Genomic DNA, 20,337 nt, shown 5'->3' with positions numbered 1-20,337 from the left:
TTGTGACATTCTTTTTAAATGTTATGTTCCACCTATGATTCAGACTATGAGTAATGCATTCTTATAGGCTGAAACGCATTTGATGTTATTTTTATTAGTATCTATCGAGTAAAGAAGAAGAATGTTGCTGTTACTTGGTGTTGTGTATGCTCAACTTTGTTCCTGTAAAATAATATATCAGTTATTCCACTTACTGTTTGAATACTGTTCACCTTGGATTATTATCGCCTTTAAAGCTGAGCAAACCCCAAAAACAAATAAGGGAAATTGTGAAAGCATTCATGTTGATTAATGTAAAATGCCTCTGGAATTCAAATATTCAAATAAAAAAAATTCCTAGCATAGCTGTGTCTGACAGCAGCTGTGCACCTATCTATACAGGTTTGTTTAGCATTTTTCTACTCCTGTTGGCAGTATCTCCAGACTTTAGTATGTCAGGACCAATATTCATGTATGCTGAATATTAAAAAAAATCTGTCTCCTTTAAATGTTCATTCTGCTTTAAATTGAATGAGTTATGTCATGTAGAGACCTGAAACAGTTATAAAAACTGTTTTTTTTTGTCTGTCAATTTATTTAGTTTACTTATGTCTGAAAAAAGTACACTTTTGAGTTCAAAAGTCCTGAGAGAAAAATATGTATTCCACAAATTACAGATCAGTATGTTGTCAAAGCTTTCTAATCATGGTCAGCAGATAGCACTCTCGCCTAGCAGTGCTGAATACTTCGTTCAAATCCCAGCCAAACACCTCCTGCACAGAGTGTGAATGTTCTCCCTGCGTGTGTGTAGGTTTCCTCTGGGCACTTTGGTTTCCTCCCATATTCCAAAAAACATACAGATAAGTTAATTGGCCTCTCCCTAAATTGTCCCTAGACTACGATGGGCATATGACTATGGTAAGAATTAGATTGTAAGCCCCACTGAGGGACAGTTAGCAACAATGCTATATACTCTGTAAAGCGCTGCAGAAGTAGTCAGTGCTATATAAATACTAAAGAATAATAATATTACTGGTCAATTCTCTGCACTCGTTTTAGCATTCATTATGGTTTGTTCCAGCTGGTTCGTGACAATGCAGATCTTCGTTGTGAGCTTCCTAAACTGGAAAAACGTCTTCGGGCTACGGCTGAGAGAGTTAAGGCCCTGGAGGGTGCACTGAAAGAGGCCAAGGAAGGGGCCATGAAGGACAAGAGAAGATACCAACAAGAAGTAGACCGTATCAAGGAAGCTGTACGTTACAAGAACACAGTGAGGCGCACACACACTGCACAGATTGGTAAGAGGGGACGTTAACTAGCATGTGATTATGTTCATCACATATCATAATGTAGTATAATAATTTTTAGTGAAACTATGTGGCACGACATGAAAGGCGAAAGAAAACATGAATGAAAGGGAAAGACAATTGCTGCTTTGTTGTTAGTACAGCCAGTAAAATAGTCATACTCTGTGACCTCAAGGGTCCTGAGAACAGATTGAAAATTCTACCAGTTATAACCCTTTTTTAAACCCCCTCTCCATTCACAATTGTTTCTATAGTTCTGTGTTGTCAGTGGCAGAGTTTGCCTTTATCTGCGAACCAACCAACTTGAGTTGTGGATGTCCATTAATCAATTCTAGGAGAAAACTTAGGAGAAAAAGTGAATTAAATGGGGCCCATAACGCTTGCCTATTCCACCCACACACCCACAGTCTTCTACTGGTGCATTATGGGTGTTGTTTATTGCGTATTTACAGGTTAAATTTGCAAATACATTTTGAATTAAGGAGAGTTAATCTGTCCTTCATATTCTTTCACGTCTGTCATACAAGCCTCTGCCATAGTCTTCACATTTTCTGTAGAGAGAAAATTGTCTTACTGCTTCTGTCTAAAGTGCTTTTCTTTTAATTTTAGCTAAGCCAATCAGACCTGGACACTACCCAGCATCTTCCCCAACCAATTCCTATGGAGTTCGTAATTCTGATTCCCTTAGTTACACCAACAACATCTTCCAGCAATACCAAAACATGTACATGCATTCATCCAGCTCCTCCAATGACACCCTGTAAGTATCAGTGATAGCTAACAGAATCTTCTTTCTATCCATGCTCCGATGTACTGTACTGTTACATCTCACAGGACAGCCGAAGCCTCGTAATTTATGGTGTTGATCTAACCCATGAGTATCACATGCTTCTGATTCATTAAAAGTATGTGTATCTTGTGTTGCTAATTAAAACTACTGACCAGTGCTTCCCGTTGAAGCGTGAACTTGATGGTGGTGCAGATTTTCCTCCTCCAGATAAAACATATGATTTATGACTGTCATACTTAGCAGCAACCATGGAAAATCTGCCTCACATGGGGGTTTAGAAAGAAAGACAGCAAAGTTCAATAGAGCCTCTGTTTCATGTCCTGTATACAATGCAGATTCTTACTAGTGTTAGAAATAAAGTTTTGTTTTAACTGCACTTTCCAATAAAGTTTGAGTGCATCAAGAAGTGATGGGCCTGTGGTTATCAGCAGTCATGAGTGATCATAGAAACCTAATTTCAGTTTGTTAAAGACATAGTTACATTTGGTTAAAAAAAGACATTCATCCATCAAGTCCACCCGGGATTTAAAAGAAAACAAAAACAAGTAAACGTTAGGTACCTTGCTCTCCTGTACCCTCACAAATTGCAGTTGATCCAGGGGAAGGCACAAAAAAAACTCTTACAAGGCTTGGGCCAATTAAGGGAAAAAAATCCTTCTCGGCCCAGGTGGCAGTCAGATAAAATCCTAGGATCAATTCTGCTGGGAATTAACTAGTATTTATAGCTGCGGATGTCCTTCAATGCAAGGAAAGCGTCAAAGCCTTTAAATGCAGATAAAGAATTTGCCATAACTACTTCCTGTGGAAAAATATCTACATTTTAACAACTCTTACTGTAGAGAACCTTTTCCTAAATAGATGGAAAAATCGTTTTTCCTCCATACACAGATAATGTCCCCTTGTCCTTTGTATAAGCCTAGAGGCAAAAAGCTAATCTGCCAAGCTTTTGAATTGCCCGCTGATGAATTTATATAGGTTAATCAGGTCAGCCCTTAGCCATGTTTTTCCATGGTAAATAAACTCTTCCATCCCCCTGATTAATTTAGTTGCCTGTGTTTGCCATATTCTTACTGCAACTAACATGGCACAACCTTTAATTTACTAAACTTTCAGCCACCATCATAATCTAGGCATGAGTTGCAAATATCCACTGAATAGCAGAAGATTTTTTTTCTATAATTTTTATTAAGAATTTTGGGCAAATATACAGACACAGAAGAAAGAACATGTCATAAAAATGGGAATTATACAGCTACAGCTTGATACAGTGCAGTACCTGACAAACAAAGGGCGTAATGTCTCAGCAAAGTGAATAATGAACACGATGACCATACATGACCATATGTCAGAGAATAACACAATATGAAGTCCAAACAAGATACAGATGACCAGTGCCGGCCGTTTTTTTTTTTTTTTTTTTAAAAAAGCAGGATTTTTTTGACTTGTAAAATTGTGAACAAAAAATCGCCAGAACATCCGATGACATCTAGGATGTAATTATAGCTTGTGATGAATTGCGGAAAAGCCGCCGCATGTTCTGACAGTAAGGCGGCTGATTCCGCGTCTGATGTGGCGGTTTGTCCGCGTCAGCATGCGTCTGGGTTGTCTGTAACTGGTGGTGCACATGGGAGGAATGGCGTGGGGGCCGCCGCGTGTTCTGACGGTAAGGCGGCGGATTCCGCGTCCAGTGTGGCGGTTTCCCCGCAGCAACATGTGTCTGGGCTGTCTGGACCTAGTAGTGCACACAGCTGGAGAGCTACGCGCGCGCGAGCTGCAAGACAAGCTCTTTATACCAATAGGAGGAAGATCAGCTGATCAGAGCGGTCAGCTGATTCCTGATCAGTCAGTGATTGGTTGATGGGAGCTGGGCGGCGCTGTGGAGCGCTTTACTATATATATCTCCTGCTGTTCAGTTGCTGGTTGTCTGGCGTTGCGAATGCCTATGTGTTAGCCTTCAGACCTTAGTCAGATCCTTCAGTGTGTTGGAACCAGGAGGACCTGGGAATCCACACTTAGCCAGTTACTGTATATCATCTGTGTTATTCTCTAGCATAGTTCCAGGGTGTTGAGATCACGGCCCTCACACCCCAGACTAGGAATACTGTATATCATCTGTGTTATTCTCTAGCATAGTTCCAGGGTGTTGAGATCACGGCCCTCACACCCCAGACTAGGAATACTGTATATCATCTGTGTTATTCTCTAGCATAGTCCCAGAGTGTTGAGATCACGGACCTCACACCTCAGACTAGGCCTTGTTCTGATATCTGTTATGACCCATAGCTTTCCTGACTATTCTTCTGATCTCTGATTTGGTACTTTGCATATCTGATACACTGTTGCCGACCCGGCCTGTCTGACCTTCTGGCTGTCACCCCCCGCAGGGTGTCCAGCCTTTCCGCAGGGGTCCCCTGCTCTACAGAAGGGACACTGCTCCTTATCATTGTACACACAGTATTACAGCGCTAAAGATGAAGTCAATGCTATTGGGTGGAGCGCGCTATATACAGTTACCAATCCTGTTTAGATAAAATTCAAAGTAGCTTGCGCTCAGTCCATACATCCAAGGGTCACTTTGCTCCCAAAGTATCTCTCCTGGGCATGGAACACCTCAAAATAAACAAACACAAAGCAAGATAATAGTGCAGACTGAAATACAAGGTATAAACCCCTCTGGTGTGAAAACAGCACAGACTCGCAATAATGTGAAGGTATGGGGCAGGGGACACCACCACCAGCTAAACTCAGGCTCTCCCCTCTGGTCTGATATCCTCCCTGCTCACCGTCAGTGCATCAAGCAGGGTCAACAGAACACAGCCTCCCGTTTAGCCTTCTTAATCACAAGCAGCAAGCCCATTTAGTATCCACATCCCTTGTGTATCCTCAGATCAAAGCACAAACAATGCCAATGTGTAAAACCATAACATTTAATATCTCGCATAAAAGTATTGCGCGTACATCATATCATATTAAAACAAGCATGTCACAAGCATACTACCGATCTCCCACTCCAGGGCCACGGCTCGTCTCGTCTCGTCTCTATCTCCCAGCGTGTCCGGCGTCTCTCACGTTCGTTGTCCTCCTCGCTGCTCCAAGCCACGTCCTACCGGTTTCGTCACTAGTGTGACTCATCAGGGGCTGATTGAGCATGCGCGGAGAGGACCATTATGTACTATCAACCCTCCTAAGGGCGGAAGTGCATCCTCGGACGTCGGCCCGCCTCCACCTCCGCCCTTACCCTACTGGTTCCTGATCTGCCGCTAGTCACATGACCAAAAGAGTCATAGTGCAGACCAGTTAGCGAATCCCTTCAACTTGTCAGCCTCCCCCTTACCCTCCATCGTACCGCCCCTATTGCCCATAGCAACGCTGCAAAACCGCCTCCCCAAAGCGGATTCACAGCACCGCTTACTAACTTTAACCGTTTCAGCCACGTCCTACATCCAGGTGGGCGATCGGCTTACAGTGTTATAGACCCTTCTGGAGACATTGCCACTCCATTACATACATGCTAACCTATCCCTAACATAAACATTCTGCTGACCCTGAGCCGCATTAGCACACCATATACCTTGCTAATCAGGTTAAAAATCAATATTAGCGACCATATGGTTATACATAACCTTATCTGTATCCAACTCTATGAGGTAACACCCCCCTATTACACACAACTCTATATGTATAGGTACAGGTTTATTGCACATCCCTCCCAGAGGTTTCAACATCACATATGGATACCATATATATTCTTAGGATGTCTGTGTCCAATGTCTTACTATCTCGACCTATTATTAATACAGCAACTCGATTGGCTATACCACATGCTATACTTCCAAATGTCATCATTCCATAACAGTACTACAGTGTTCAGCCAGCTCATATGGACCTATTCTCTTATAGTGAGGCAATAATTATTCTATACCGACAGTATCCACTTATAATCTATCACCATTACAGAGCAAGGGTGATTAGTTGCATTATGAGGCAACTATCATTTAAACTGATATTATTACAGGGCAGGTATTAATCATAATCTATCATAGGTAAACATATTTAATCGTTAGTAAGAAAGCAATTTATATCCAATTCAATGTTTATGGTATCCATATGTGATGTTATATATATGGTATCCATATGTGATGTTGAAACCTCTGGGAGGGATGTGCAATAAACCTGTACCTATACATATAGAGTTGTGTGTAATAGGGGGGTGTTACCTCATAGAGTTGGATACAGATAAGGTTATGTATAACCATATGGTCGCTAATATTGATTTTTTACCTGATTAGCAAGGTATATGGTGTGCTGATGCGGCTCAGGGTCAGCAGAATGTTTATGTTAGGGATAGGTTAGCATGTATGTAATGGAGTGGCAATGTCTCCAGAAGGGTCTATAACACTGTAAGCCGATCGCCCACCTGGATGTAGGACGCGGCTGAAACGGTTAAAGTTAGTAAGCGTTGCTGCGAATCCGCTTTGGGGAGGCGGTTTTGCAGCGTTGCTATGGGCAATAGGGGCGGTACGATGGAGGGTAAGGGGGGAGGCTGACAAGTTGAAGGGATTCGCTAACTGGTCTGCGCTATGACTCTTTTGGTCATGTGACTAGCGGCAGATCAGGAACCAGTAGGGTAAGGGCGGAGGTGGAGGCGGGCCGACGTCCGAGGATGCACTTCCGCCCTTAGGAGGGTTGATAGTACATAATGGTCCTCTCCGCGCATGCTCAATCAGCCCCTGATGAGTCACACTAGTGACGAAACCGGTGGGGCGTGGCTTGGAGCAGCGAGGAGGACAACGAACGTGAGAGACACCGGACACGCTGGGAGATAGAGACGAGACGAGCCGTGGCCCTGGAGTGGGAGATCGGTAGTATGCTTGTGACATGCTTGTTTTAATATGATATGATGTACGCGCAATACTTTTATATGAGATATTAAATATTATGGTTTTACACATTGGCATTGTTTGTGCTTTGATCTGAGGATACACAAGGGATGTGGATACTGAATGGGCTTGCTGCTTGTGATTAAGAAGGCTAAACGGGAGGCTGTGTTCTGTTGACCCTGCTTGATGCACTGACGGTGAGCAGGGAGGATATCAGACCAGAGGGGAGAGCCTGAGTTTAGCTGGTGGTGGTGTCCCCTGCCCCATACCTTCACATTATTGCGAGTCTGTGCTGTTTTCACACCAGAGGGGTTTATACCTTGTATTTCAGTCTGCACTATTATCTTCAGTGTTCTCCCCAGAAATTTTTTCCAGCCGGGTGGCATGAAAAAGTAGCCGGGTGGGGCACAACCGGGGGATTGCAGGGAGTACATTTGAAATTGGCGCCGGTAGACTTGGGCGCAGGATACAGCGGTATATAGCTGATCCTGCTTTTTGCACAAGTCCGGGCCGTGTTAATTACTATTCCCCCTCCAGACCGCCATGGATGGTGGGGAATGAAATAATTCGGCTTCCAGCAATTGCTGGAAGCCCAATTATTGTGTTTTTTAAGCAACTTTGGCTCCGTCTTCTGACGGAGCTGACGTTACTCACTGAGCGCCGCTATAGACTGATTCCCATTATAGTCTATGGCGGCGCTGGCTGCGCCCAAATCTAGCAGCGCTGAAAAGCACTGCTCCGAATGCAGGGCTGACGCAACTCTACTCACAGCATAGGAGGAGGAAACAAGCTGATGTTAGCCGGGTGCTCACCAAAATTAGATGGGTGCAGAATGTGGCCAAAAGAGCCTGGGGAGAACACTGAGCCTCCATATGGCTCTCATTTCAGGCGTGCTTTAAGAAATACACAATCTGTCTTAAAGGGACTCAGCTGAAAATCGTAAAAAGATTTTGGGGAGGAAGCCCCAGGTATGTATAAAGCCCCATCTACACAATACGATTCTTTGTACAATTCGATTACGATTCTATTTATGATCCAATTAAATCCGACATGTCCGATCGGGATTCGATTTGCCATTGCTTTGCAATGGCAAAGCGAATTAAATCGAATCCCGATTGGACATGTCGGATTTAATCGGATCGTAAAAAGAATCGTAATCGAATCGCACAAAGAATCTTATAGTGTAGATTGGGCTTAAATCTTTTTACTATTTTCAGCTCTGGTACACTTTAAAGTGAGCAGTGCTTTTTGTTATATTTGCAGCTACAGAAATCCGTCTGACAGTGCAGGTGAAACAGACATCATATAGTTAACATGTCCAGAGCTATACAGCTATATGTATTGGGCATCGTTAATGGTACCGGTCAAACACAATTATTCAGTCAATGGTTTTGGGGTTGATTCCTCTACCAATCACCTGATTGATAAAGTTTTCCTTGTTGTTTGTGGACCCCATCGATTGTTTCCGGCTGAATGCATTTATTCGATCAGGAATCGTGTCGCATGTCCATGTTCTACAGATTACTCTGAGAAGCTACAAATTCACAAAGATAAGAACTGTGTTTTTTGTGTGTGTGAAAATGCAAAGTGCAGCATGGTCTGAAAGGACATGCTGGCCCTTGTGATTTCACAGGTTTATTATTGTATCCTTGGGGTTAAAAAGGGTGGGGGAGGGGGAGAATAAACGTCAGGACAGATTTTTTTTTTGTGTGTGCAAACTGTCTGAGGTCACAGCTGAGCTGCCAGCTACATGCGTTTTGCCTGTATCTGTTCTGATCAGGTTTGTTCTCTTCAGTGCTGCGGTCAGTGAGCTCCGTTCTCCAGGCAGCCAAAACATCCCCTCTCTATGCAACTAGTCCGCAGCTGCCCCATACGTCTTGTGACAGCCGGGGGAGGAGGTGAGTGATTGCCTGCACTCCCCACTCCTCTCTAGCCTTCTAAACACAAGTGCCGTATATTTCACAGAGACGGGCAAGTAATTACGGAATACACACATTCAGAGGGGAGGGAGGGAGAGAGGCAACTGACCTAATGACGCAGCTGTGACAAGGAAAGGAGGCTCCGAGAGTCCGAATTACAAAGCCAAACGGCCTTTATAGTTACACAGACGCCAGAGTCCCTTCTCTGTGACTGACTGACTGCTTGTATCGTTCCTGGAAGAGCACGCTGCAGTCAGATGGTCCCGCCCACCGCCGAGCTGAGCCAATACCTGGACGAGCCTGCTGAAAAGCAGGAGATCTCGTACACAGAGAGAGAGAGCCCAGCGTGTGAAGCAGCCGGGCGGGGGGCTTACCTCACCCGGGCGGCGCGCCCACCTAATTGATCCTGGGGAGAACACTGATCTTGCTTTGTGTTTGTTTATTTTGAGGTGTTCCATGCACTGCTCCTTATCAGTCAGGGACTCCCTCTCCAGGTGTCCTTGACTGCAGTAGGGTCTTCTCTACTTATTGGACCACCTGCTACCCCGGTGGTCCAAAGGTTACTGTTGCACCAGAACACTTACACACTCAGGTGTCTAGAGGTTAGACATATTTGATTATTGGCGATTCTGCATTTTCCCAATAATCAGGTATATCTGTATTCTTGGGGATACTGCAGATCGCCAAGAATCAGATTCTCTCTCTGGTTGCTGACACCTATCGTTACATAGCTCAAGTAGTATATATATGGTAGCTCTTGCTGCATATAAGAGGCTAAAGACATCTTCCAGAAGCAGGTTATGCCCTCATTGCAGCCCAATCTGCCCACATAACGGACAGTCGCTGTTTCGAATGGGTAAACCATTCTTTGTCAAATGATAGCATCACTTGACAAAGAAGATAACATCACTTGACAAAGAACGGTTTACCCATTCGAGAATGTGACTGTCCGTTGTGTGGGCAGATTGGGCATAACCTGCTTCTGAAAGATGTCTTTAGCCTCTTACATGCAGCAGGAGCTATATATACTACTTGAGCTATAATTACATCCTAGATGTTTTGGCTTTTTTTTTTTTACTTTATACTTTTTTAGCCAACCAAATTATGTCCAAATGTCCTGTAATTCGAGTAAGATGCGACCATCTCCTTTTGCTCTGTAGACTTCCTGATGGAGAACTTCACAGAACAATGGCAGATTTGCTTATAGGGCAGAGATCATGCTGCTTGCAATAAAACATCCTGCTATTTTTCACATTCATAACTGTATATGATAAGATATTATGCAAATGTGCCTGTTGTAGCACGCTCTCTAAACACAGAAGACGGCACAGTTTACTTCCTTATCAGTTTTTACACCATTAGCACATTACTGACCTTTCCTTTCTTTATTTTAGTTTCACCAACCCATGTTCCACCGCAAGGAGCATTTCATCTAGGAGCTTGCTTCCCTACACAAAGATGAATGTGGACAATGGTAAGGCGTCCAACTAAATGGCCTAAAAAGATAATGAGGTGAACTGTGGCTTTAGTATTGTTTGTTGTAAAAGGATCAGCTGGATATTGTGTGTTGTGCAGACACAAATATACTTGATGCAATGTCGGGCACCAGACCAGTGACAATAGTGCAAATATGTGATCTGTCATGAAATTAAGGTGATCCTGAACTGAGCTTGAGCAATATAAACTGAGTCTATGAAGATAAAATACACAGAGTGAAAACTGCATGCAAAATATCTGTAATGTTTTTCTCCATAACAATACCCAGTAGAGATCTTTGTTTTTTTTATGATATAATGAATTGGTTGTGTAGTACGGATAATTACTAGAAGATTAGTGGCAAAGAAAATATTCTCATATTTTTATTTTCAGTTATATAGTGTTTTTTATAACATTGCATCATTATCTAATATTTACAGTTTACACACTACTCAGCATTCTAAATGTTTTTACAGAGCAGTCTTGTGAACTATTGACCTGTCTTTTGGAGAGAAAAAGAAAATACAGTGACTGACAGTTAAGATAATAAGCTTCAGAAGACAGAGCTTTCTACGACTTTGAAAGTCATGGAGCTCAATGGCTTTTTTGCTTAGATAACAATTGGAGTTTCTTAACTCTTCCTGTACTGGAAACAGTATTAGACTGATGTCTCTGCTCCTAATGTTTTATTTCTTGGCTGTACTACACATACAAATCATTATATCATATTTTTTTTTCGCTTCAGTGTCTCTTTAAATAGGTCCCTATATGTCCCCATTTTCTTTTTTTTACCTCGTCTGGGTGCTGAACTGCAGGAACTGCACAGTTCCAGCAGGATCATGGGAAGTTTTTTTTTAGCTACGGTCACAGGCTTTTCTCAGCATGCAAATAGCAGAAAGCTTTCTATTTTGGATATGACAAGGACACTATAACCTGAAGGAAATTGAAGAGTTTACACAATGATGTAAGCTTGTTGTCTATGTGATTTTTGGTGTGAGAGGGACAGTAAGTGTGTGGCAATAGGGAGGGAAAATTAAAACTGAGTTGGGTTGAAAGAAAAGAAAAATAAAGTGCAGAAGTGATGTCACTTTGGGCATCACAGAGAAACGGTAAAGATGGAAGCCAGCATAAAAATCCTTTTCCTTTTTTTTCATATCACATATCCCCGAAATCTGACTGTGAACACTAAAAAAAACAGTATAGGTAAACGAAATAAACATGATAGGTAAACTCAACAAAAAGATGGACACCGAGAGCCCTATATAGTGTAGTGTGCACTGGTAAATGAAGGTGTGTGGAAAGAGTATATGTAGTATACTCACAAGTCAGGGTTACCACATATGCAACCACTGTAAAAGCAGGTGGAGAGATTAGACCTGTCCCCACTCAGGATTAAGAAGTTGCTCTCTGTAGATCAAGAAAAAAAGGGGTAACACCACTCCTCCAAGGGTGGATATGTATAATGTAGTATGGATACAGAGGCGGCGGAAGGATAAAAAGATCTAAAACATTTAAAAATGAGGAGGTAGTTATGGACTTACCTCCTCCAGGCAGACACAAGAAAATGCCAATCAATCTTCAGCAAAACAATTTATTTACATACTCCAGTAAAATACAACGCTTTTCGCGGGAGTGACCCGCTTCCTCACAGAGGCGCATGGCATAGTACCAGACCTGTTTTTGTATATGCTCCATCTTATTGCCTGAGGAAGCAGGTCACCCCCGCGAAATGCGTTGTATTTTACTGGAGTATGTAAATAAATTGTTTTGCTAAAAATTGATTGGCATTTTCTTGTGTCTGCCCGGAGGAGGTAAGTCCACCACTACCTCCTCACTTTTAAACGTTTTAGATCTTTTTATCCTTCTGGCGCCTTTGTATCCATACTACATGATAGGTAAACTATTTACAATAGTTGGTCTCGAAAGTTCTGTGAGCAAAAGCAGCTTTAAAACAACACTGGATAAAAAGTTGTTCCCAAAACACTGTACTGCATTAAGTCAGTGAAAAGAGGAAAAGGGTGGTCCTTGTTCCCCTGCTGTGTCACATGTCCAAGCAGAACAGAACAGAAGCTCTCAAAATGCATATCACTAGGTATAGACAATATGTAATGCATATATATAACATACTACTGCTGACCACTAACTAAACCATCAGAAATGTCCAAACAAAGCTTTTGGTTAGGGGTAGTACCACTGCTTACATATGGTAGTATGCTCCTGTAGTCCCCTCCCCCACCCATATGGGATTTGCCATCACCAGTCTCAATTCAAAGAATCCGCCTATTGAGTGCACTCCGGGTCAGGACCCAATTTATGCCGGGAGATGCATGCCACAATGCATGCTGGGAGCTGTAGTCTATATATCTCCCTGGTGGGAGCTGCATACTACAGCTTCCAGCATGCACTGCGGCATGCATCTACTGGCATAAATTGTGGTCGGGAGTGCGATTCATAGGTGGAGTCTTTGAACTGCAGCAATGGAGCTCTCCCGGCCCCCCAATGGCACACTGCGTTAGAAGACTGCCTTATGGGGAGGTTCATTGTGAAAAAAAGGGTGATGGGTGCTCTAAGTGCACTTTGAGTTTCTTAAGCAGCTTTTCTGTTGATCAGAAAACAAGCTATAGCTTCTTGTTGTTTCATTTTTTATTTTTTTTTTACTTTTTGTTCCATACAGTATATCATAGCATGAAGTTGGCACCAGAGAGGTTCAGAAAGTTCACTCTTTTATTAGCCATAAGTAAATGTAATCAAAGGAAGTTATCTTTGGCTAAATAATGTATAACGCTATCTTTCTATGTCACCTTGGCACATACAGGCAACGCTACAGACATCAATGATAACAGGTGAGTCACAGGAACAGAGTGCTGTGTAATAAGGCATGACTGGTTATTCACATGGTCGTCACATTAAATCACCTCACTGGGCTCTATTCTCAAAGACTTCCCGCATGCGGTAAAGTGCATGCGGGAAGTTACCGACCAAAACACCGCCACATTGAAATTCTCAAAATGTTACGCATGTTTTTTCCGCATGCGGAAAAAGTGTGGTAAAAGTGTGGGATTCATACGGAAAAATTTCCGCAAAAGTCGGTATTTTCTGCAATAAAAGATCAATTCTCAAAAATGTTCAGGCGCATCATTTCGTCGTTAATTACCGATTTTTTTATCACCTACAAGTAGTAGGTGATATATTCCGCATCCCATTAACTTTAATGAAGTCTGGAGGCTTAAGGGCTGTGCTTGCTGGACTTTAACTTTTTTTTTTAAACACTTTTTCATGCGACCTTTTTACCGCATGATTCCCGCATGAATAATTGCTGTTTCCGCATCTTTTTTTCCGCATGCGGCAAACATGCGGAAAATGTTAGAGAATGCTGAAAAAATGCGGAGTTTACCGCTGGCGGAAATATAGTGGTAAAATTTTGCGGAAAAGTTTGGTCTTCGAGAATACAGTTAAAGAATGTGCTTTTTCCAGTGCTACACTCACTGCTTTTTAATGAACTTAGTGTTAGTCCCAGACATAATGGCTGTTGTTTTTTTTTTTTTTTTATTCAGGAAAATAAAACACAGTTCCATATCTGCAATTTAAGTGGAGCTGAACACACAAAGTTACAGCGCATGCTCATTTTCAGAATAGGCCATTGGTGCTAAAGGAAGGCACTGGTCAAAGTGCCCCCCAAGTCATTTAGGAACCACTATTGCTAAAAATTGTGAAATTTAAAATACATAAAAACCCATAAATAAGAAGTACCCGTACATTTCTCCCAGAGTAAAATGTGCTATAACTTACTTTTCTCCTACTGTATGTTGCTGTCACTTACAATAGGTACTAGAAATCTGACAGAATTGACAGGTTTTGGACTAGTGCAGAAAAAGTGGGATCAGCACATCACCAGGCCGCCTCTGAATGGCCTCAGCTCAGAGATGCGCTGAGCCCCCCCCAGAAACTACAAACGCACCTTGAACCCAAACAGAGGCTCTGCATATACACCAAAGAAAAACTAACAAGTGGGAGCAGCTGACCAGAATTAAATCAAACATAGCAAAGAAATGAACAGCGCTACTTAAAAACAGATGAATGCTTACCTGCAAAAAAGTGCAGACCCCACTCATGGGATACAAATACACAATGAGCACACATACAACCTGTCTACCACTTGGAGGATGTTAGTTTCCACTAACAGCTTGCATGCAATTTGTTAGGTACTCGTCCCTCCCACTGTCGAAGAAGTCTTTCCTCCATGGGAGGGGACCTAACACTAACTAAATCCTACCTATGCATATGCATAGCCTGGGCGCGCTACCAGTAAAATTAAGAATTGCGCAGAAAAAGTGGGATCAGCGCATCACCAGGCCGCCTCTGAATGGCCTCAGCTCAGAGATGCGCTGAGCCCCCCCAGAAACTACAAACGCACCTTGAACCCAAACAGAGGCTCTGCATATACACCAAAGAAAAACTAACAAGTGGGAGCAGCTGACCAGAATTAAACCAAACATAGCAAAGAAATGAACAGCGCTACTTAAAAACAGATGAATGCTTACCTGCAAAAAAGTGCAGACCCCACTCATGGGATACAAATACACAATGAGCACACATACAACCTGTCTACCACTTGGAGGATGTTAGTTTCCACTAACAGTTTGCATGCAATTTGTTAGGTACTCGTCCCTCCCACTGTCGAAGAAGTCTTTCCTCCATGGGAGGGGACCTAACACTAACTAAATCCTACCTATGCATATGCATAGCCTGGGCGCGCTACCAGTAAAATTAAGAATTGCGCAGAAAAAGTGGGATCAGCGCATCACCAGGCCGCCTTTGAATGGCCTAAGCTCAGAGATGGCTGTAGTGTCTGGGGGGGCTCAGCGCATCTCTGAGCTGAGGCCATTCAGAGGCGGCCTGGTGATGCGCTGATCCCACTTTTTCTGCGCAATTCTTAATTTTACTGGTAGCGCGCCCAGGCTATGCATATGCATAGGTAGGATTTAGTTAGTGTTAGGTCCCCTCCCATGGAGGAAAGACTTCTTCGACAGTGGGAGGGACGAGTACCTAACAAATTGCATGCAAGCTGTTAGTGGAAACTAACATCCTCCAAGTGGTAGACAGGTTGTATGTGTGCTCATTGTGTATTTGTATCCCATGAGTGGGGTCTGCACTTTTTTGCAGGTAAGCATTCATCTGTTTTTAAGTAGCGCTGTTCATTTCTTTGCTAGGTTTTGGACTAGTACATCTCCTTATGGAGGATTCTCTGGGTTTAAAAAGCACTTGGTGAACGCAGCAGTTGCTCATTCCAACTGCAAGAATAGTGTGCAAACAGATGGGGGGCAGCCTGCATCTTTGGATAGATTCTTTCCAGGGAGCATTTTGTAAATAATAAATAAAATACTGAGAATCCCCTATGAAGAGATGAACTAGTCAAAAACCTGTCACTTCCATCAGATTTCTACTAACTACTGTAAGTGACAGCAACCTACTATAAAAGTAATTTATAGCGAAGTTTACTCTGGGGAAAACACACTTCTTATTTGTATGTGTATATATATATTTTACAATTTTTCGCGATAGCATTCCTTTAACACATCTCTAAATATAAATGTGTCTTCTTAACGTGCTGTTGCATGCATGGTAACAGAAGTGTGCTACTACCTCTGTTACCATGCATGCAATTAACATCTGAAAACACAGCGTATGGGTGTGCTAGCTGCTCTGACTCATTTCTGTATTGTAAATATTGCAGGCGATAATTTTGTATTGACAAGCAATACTAATTTGAGGACACTTAAGTATAAGTGCACTAAAGTCCTGCACAAACATATGAGGACTAGGACTGTGGCCTGCAGGGATCGTGACTCAGTATTAGAATCATTGTACTGTGTACTGAATATATGCGTGGTGCATAAATTGCTTTCATTGTGCATTATCATTTTAATAGCTGAGGTATTTTTTAGTCAGACATTAAAATGAAGCAGTGGAATTCCATTGAGCAAAGAGTGGGGAGTGCCATTTCAAACAAAACAAATACCAGTCTGAGAATTGAATGCCTACTGCAATTATTTATACTATTGCAGTTATTTATTGCCAAACCTATCTTTTACAGAAGTGACTTGCCCTGTGGCTGCGAAGCTGATGACCAGTCCCAGTTATTTCCCCTCCATCAGGAGACAGCAGCCAGCTAATAACAGCATTCACATGATAAATTGTCTACCTGCACTTCCAGGTAATGTATATTCAGTATGTGGATCCTGTCATTAACAAACCTATACATTCATTTCATATTAAAGTATTACACCTGTAACAACAACAAAAAAGCCCCTATGGGGTACTTACCTTGGGAGGGGGAAGCCCCATGATCCTAATGAGATTTACCCATCCTCTGTAGCCTCAGGGATCCAGCGCTGCTCCCTCAAAAATTCCCCCAACAAACGCAGACAAGCGGATTTACCATAAGGCACTGTAGGCACATGCCTTCAGGCGCCTTCTCTCCCCAAGTGCCTTTCTTCTGCCTTGCCTATGCAAAGTCCCGAGCGGAGTGTAAATGAGAGGTTACTTACCCGAGTCTCTGAATTCCCCTGACCAGATCTCCCTTCAGAGAGGGGGCACCTCTAGCTACCTAATAATTGGGGGCACCTCTAGCTACATAATACTGAGGGTACCTCTGGCTACCTAATACTAAGGCATATATATGAAATCGCCGCCGGGAGACTTGGGCGCAGGATACAGCCAGTACATGTGTTATCCTGCTGCTGCACAAGTCCCGGCGGCGTTAATTGCTATTCCCCCTCCAGGTTGACGTGGATGGTAGAGAATTATGTAATTCGGCTTCCAGCTATTGCTGAAGGCCGAATTACAGTGTTTTAAAAGTAACTTCAGCTCCGTCTTCTGACGGCGCTGAAGTTACTCACTGTGCGCCGCTATAGACGTCATTCCTATTACGGTTTATGGTGGCGCCGGCTGCTCCCAAATCTCCTGCGCTGTTATTACAGCGTTCAATATTAAGGGGCACCTGTAGCTACCTATGACAGGCAAAGGAAGAAAGGGAGAACTGACAGCTGGGACAATCAGCACACTTGCAGCGCGGTTCATTGGATGTTTGTAGGCTTATGATGGGTAAAGTCTATGGTGCCAAGACGTCTGTGCCCAGGGTCCTGCGATGTAAATCCGGGCCAGAATATGTACCTTCAGGGTTCCAGCGCAGTAGCAGCTTTCCGATAGGCTCTGGTGGAAATAGCCAAGTCCAATCGGGTCCGCTCTATTGCCTGCATCTGCGCAGTAGAGGGGACCCGATCGGGATCGGCTTTTTCCACCTGAGCTTGAATGGGAAGCCATTACTGCACCAGCACTGGATCATGGTTGGTAAATATTTACCTAACCGATGTTTGAGGGCATCAAGCACTGTAATTGAGGGACGGAGGAGGAAGGGGAAGCCTCATTAGGATCCAGAGGCTTCCCTCTCCCAAGGTAAGTACCCCCCAGGGGCTGTTTGTTTCATTACAGGTTTCCTTTGAAGTCCACCTGAAGTGATGGAGGCTGCCATATTTATTTCCTTTCATACCAGTTGCCTGGGTCCCACTGATCTGAATCACACATGTGAAACAGGCATGCAGCTAATCCAGTCAAACATAAGTCAGATACATCTGATCTTCATGCTTGCTCAGGGTCTATGGCTAGGTACACACGATGCAATTTTATGACCGATTTACTGTCAGATCATTTATTACCAACTTGTCAGACATGTTGGAAATAATCAATCTGACAGTAAATCTATCAGAAAATTGCATCATGTGTACCTGGCATAAAGCTGGGTACACATGTCAGATAAAAATCTTTGGCAGAAGAGGAATCAATCTGCCACATCGGTTTGTCTGGATGGTTTGAAAGACTGATTGTTCTAAAGATACTGTACACACACAAAAGATCAGTTCATGCAAAAGACCCAGGAAATGCTTTTGTCATCTCTTTAAATCCTTCTTTTTTACTCATGCCAGTGCACATAAACGTTAAGAAATATCTGAAGATCTCATACAGACCTTGTTTTATGCTGAGAATATGCGAGTTGTTTTTGCAGCAGATAGATGGTTAGATAGATCATTTCCGACATGTCCGATCTCCCGTTCAATTATTTTGCTGCTCGATTCCTGATAGAGGTGAATGGAAAAAGATAAGAAAAATGAGCGGAAGAGAATTGAGTGGAGAGTCGAGTGGCAAAATCAATTGAGTGGAGAATCAAGCGGAAAGAACGACCCCGTATTCCCAACATAACAATCTATTGTTTGCAGACCAGATATGTCGGGATGGACTTTGGTGTTTGAGAGACAAATATCTTTGGTCGTGATCTTTGGTGGTTTCTTGTAAACTTTTTACAAAGATTATCTGCAGGTCTTTGATCTTTTGTTTTCCAAATACTTTTTATCTCATGTGTGTATGCAGCTTAAAGGCCCATACACATGTCGGATTTCTGTGAACGACGGGTCGTTTGAACGTCCCGTCGTTCAGTCGTTTGCCCGCTAAATCGGGCGTGTGTACAGACTGTCGTTCGCTCGATAAGAGTGAGTTTGAGCGATCCACCCGTCGTTCACGGAAATCCGACGTGTGTATGGGCCTTAAGGCTAAAAGTAGAAGCAGAGAGAGGATCAGCAGGACAACCAGGCAATCTGCATTGTGTAAAAGGAAATTAATATGCCAGCCTCTATATCCCTCTCACTTCGGGTTACTGACCACAACTACACCATTGCACATTAAATATACTGTATGTAGAATAGAGAGAATTTACAAGTAGAAGTGTTGTGCCTGTGTGTATTACAGGTGCAATTTTGTGTATTTTATAAACAGTAAAGTTAAAAAAGTAACTTTAACCACTTCACCACTGAGGGGTTTTACCCCTTGAGCACCAAAGCAATTTTCACCTTTCAGCGCTCCTTCCATTCATTTGTCTATAACGTTATAATTACTTATCACAATGAAATTAACTATATCTTGTTCTTTTCGCCACCAATTAGGCTTTCTTTAGGTGGGACATTATGCCAAGAATTATTTTATTCTAAATGTGTTTTAATGGGAAAATAGGAAAAATGTGGGAAAAAAAATATTATTTTTTAGTTTTCGGCCTTTATAGTTTTTAAATAATGCATGCTACTGTAATTAAAACCCATGAAATGTATTTGCCCTTTTGTCCCGGTTATAAAAAAGTTTAAATTATGTCCCTATCACAATGTTTGGTGCCAATATTTTATTTGGAAATAAAGGTGCATTTTTTTCAGTTTTGCGACCATCCCTAATTACAAGCCCATAGTTTATAAAGTAACAGTGTTATACCCTCTTGACATAAATATTTAAAAAGTTCAGTCCCTAAGGTAACTATTTATGTATTTTTTTTTATTGTAATTTTTTTTTTTTTAATTACAAAAAAAATAAAATTGGGGAGTGTGGGAGGTAATGAGTTAATTTTTAGTGTATAACTAATATATTTGTATATGAAAAATGCTTTAGGGTGTAGTTTTACCATTTGGCCACAAGATGGCCACAGTAAGTTTTTGTTTATGTGACCTGCAAGTGTACAGGAAGTACGCTTGCAGGAAGGGTTAGGAGGCTGGGAAACTGTTTTTTTCTTACAATGATCGCTGCTTCTCGTAGAAGCAGCTGATCATTGCGGGGGGCTTAGATCAACGAACGGGAAAGGTTTTTCCCATTCATTGATCTCCGGGCGAGCGGGCGGCGGCGTGCACGAGCGCGCGCAGACGAGTGAGCGGGAGCGCGGACAGTGGCGAGAGGTGCGGATTTCTCTGTCCCTGGGGGTGAAAGGATGGAAAAAGGGACAGAGAAATCCGCACCGCTGGGGGTAAAGTGGTTAAAGTAAGTGGCACAGAGCAATATTAAATTATTGTTAGTCAATATAAACATACACATGTCTAAAAAACAAGCTGGGTTAGAGATGCCCAGTATCCATTTCTCAAGTTCTACATGCCTCTGCAAGCCACCCCTGATGCCTCTCT

The 20,337-nt window shown here is 42.6% G+C and overlaps 1 protein-coding gene across 4 annotated transcripts in view; it reads left to right on the top strand.

Moving 5' to 3' along the window:
• Positions 1-20,337, top strand: part of KIF5A (kinesin family member 5A) — a 221,804-nt gene that overhangs the window by 190,327 nt on the left and 11,140 nt on the right. For all 4 annotated transcript variants that reach the window (XM_068267433.1, XM_068267432.1, XM_068267431.1 and 1 more), the window contains 5 exons: positions 1,061-1,277; positions 1,896-2,046; positions 10,270-10,349; positions 13,167-13,194; positions 16,446-16,565. In XM_068267433.1, the coding sequence (XP_068123534.1) occupies positions 1,061-1,277; positions 1,896-2,046; positions 10,270-10,349; positions 13,167-13,194; positions 16,446-16,524 (555 nt within the window). In that variant the 3' untranslated portion in view covers positions 16,525-16,565. The remainder of the gene's footprint in view (positions 1-1,060; positions 1,278-1,895; positions 2,047-10,269; positions 10,350-13,166; positions 13,195-16,445; positions 16,566-20,337) is intronic.

Source organism: Hyperolius riggenbachi, chromosome 2 (assembly GCF_040937935.1).
Source record: "Hyperolius riggenbachi isolate aHypRig1 chromosome 2, aHypRig1.pri, whole genome shotgun sequence".
Classification (NCBI taxonomy): Eukaryota; Metazoa; Chordata; class Amphibia; order Anura; family Hyperoliidae; genus Hyperolius; species Hyperolius riggenbachi.
This window is presented reverse-complemented; position numbering and strand designations above follow the sequence as displayed.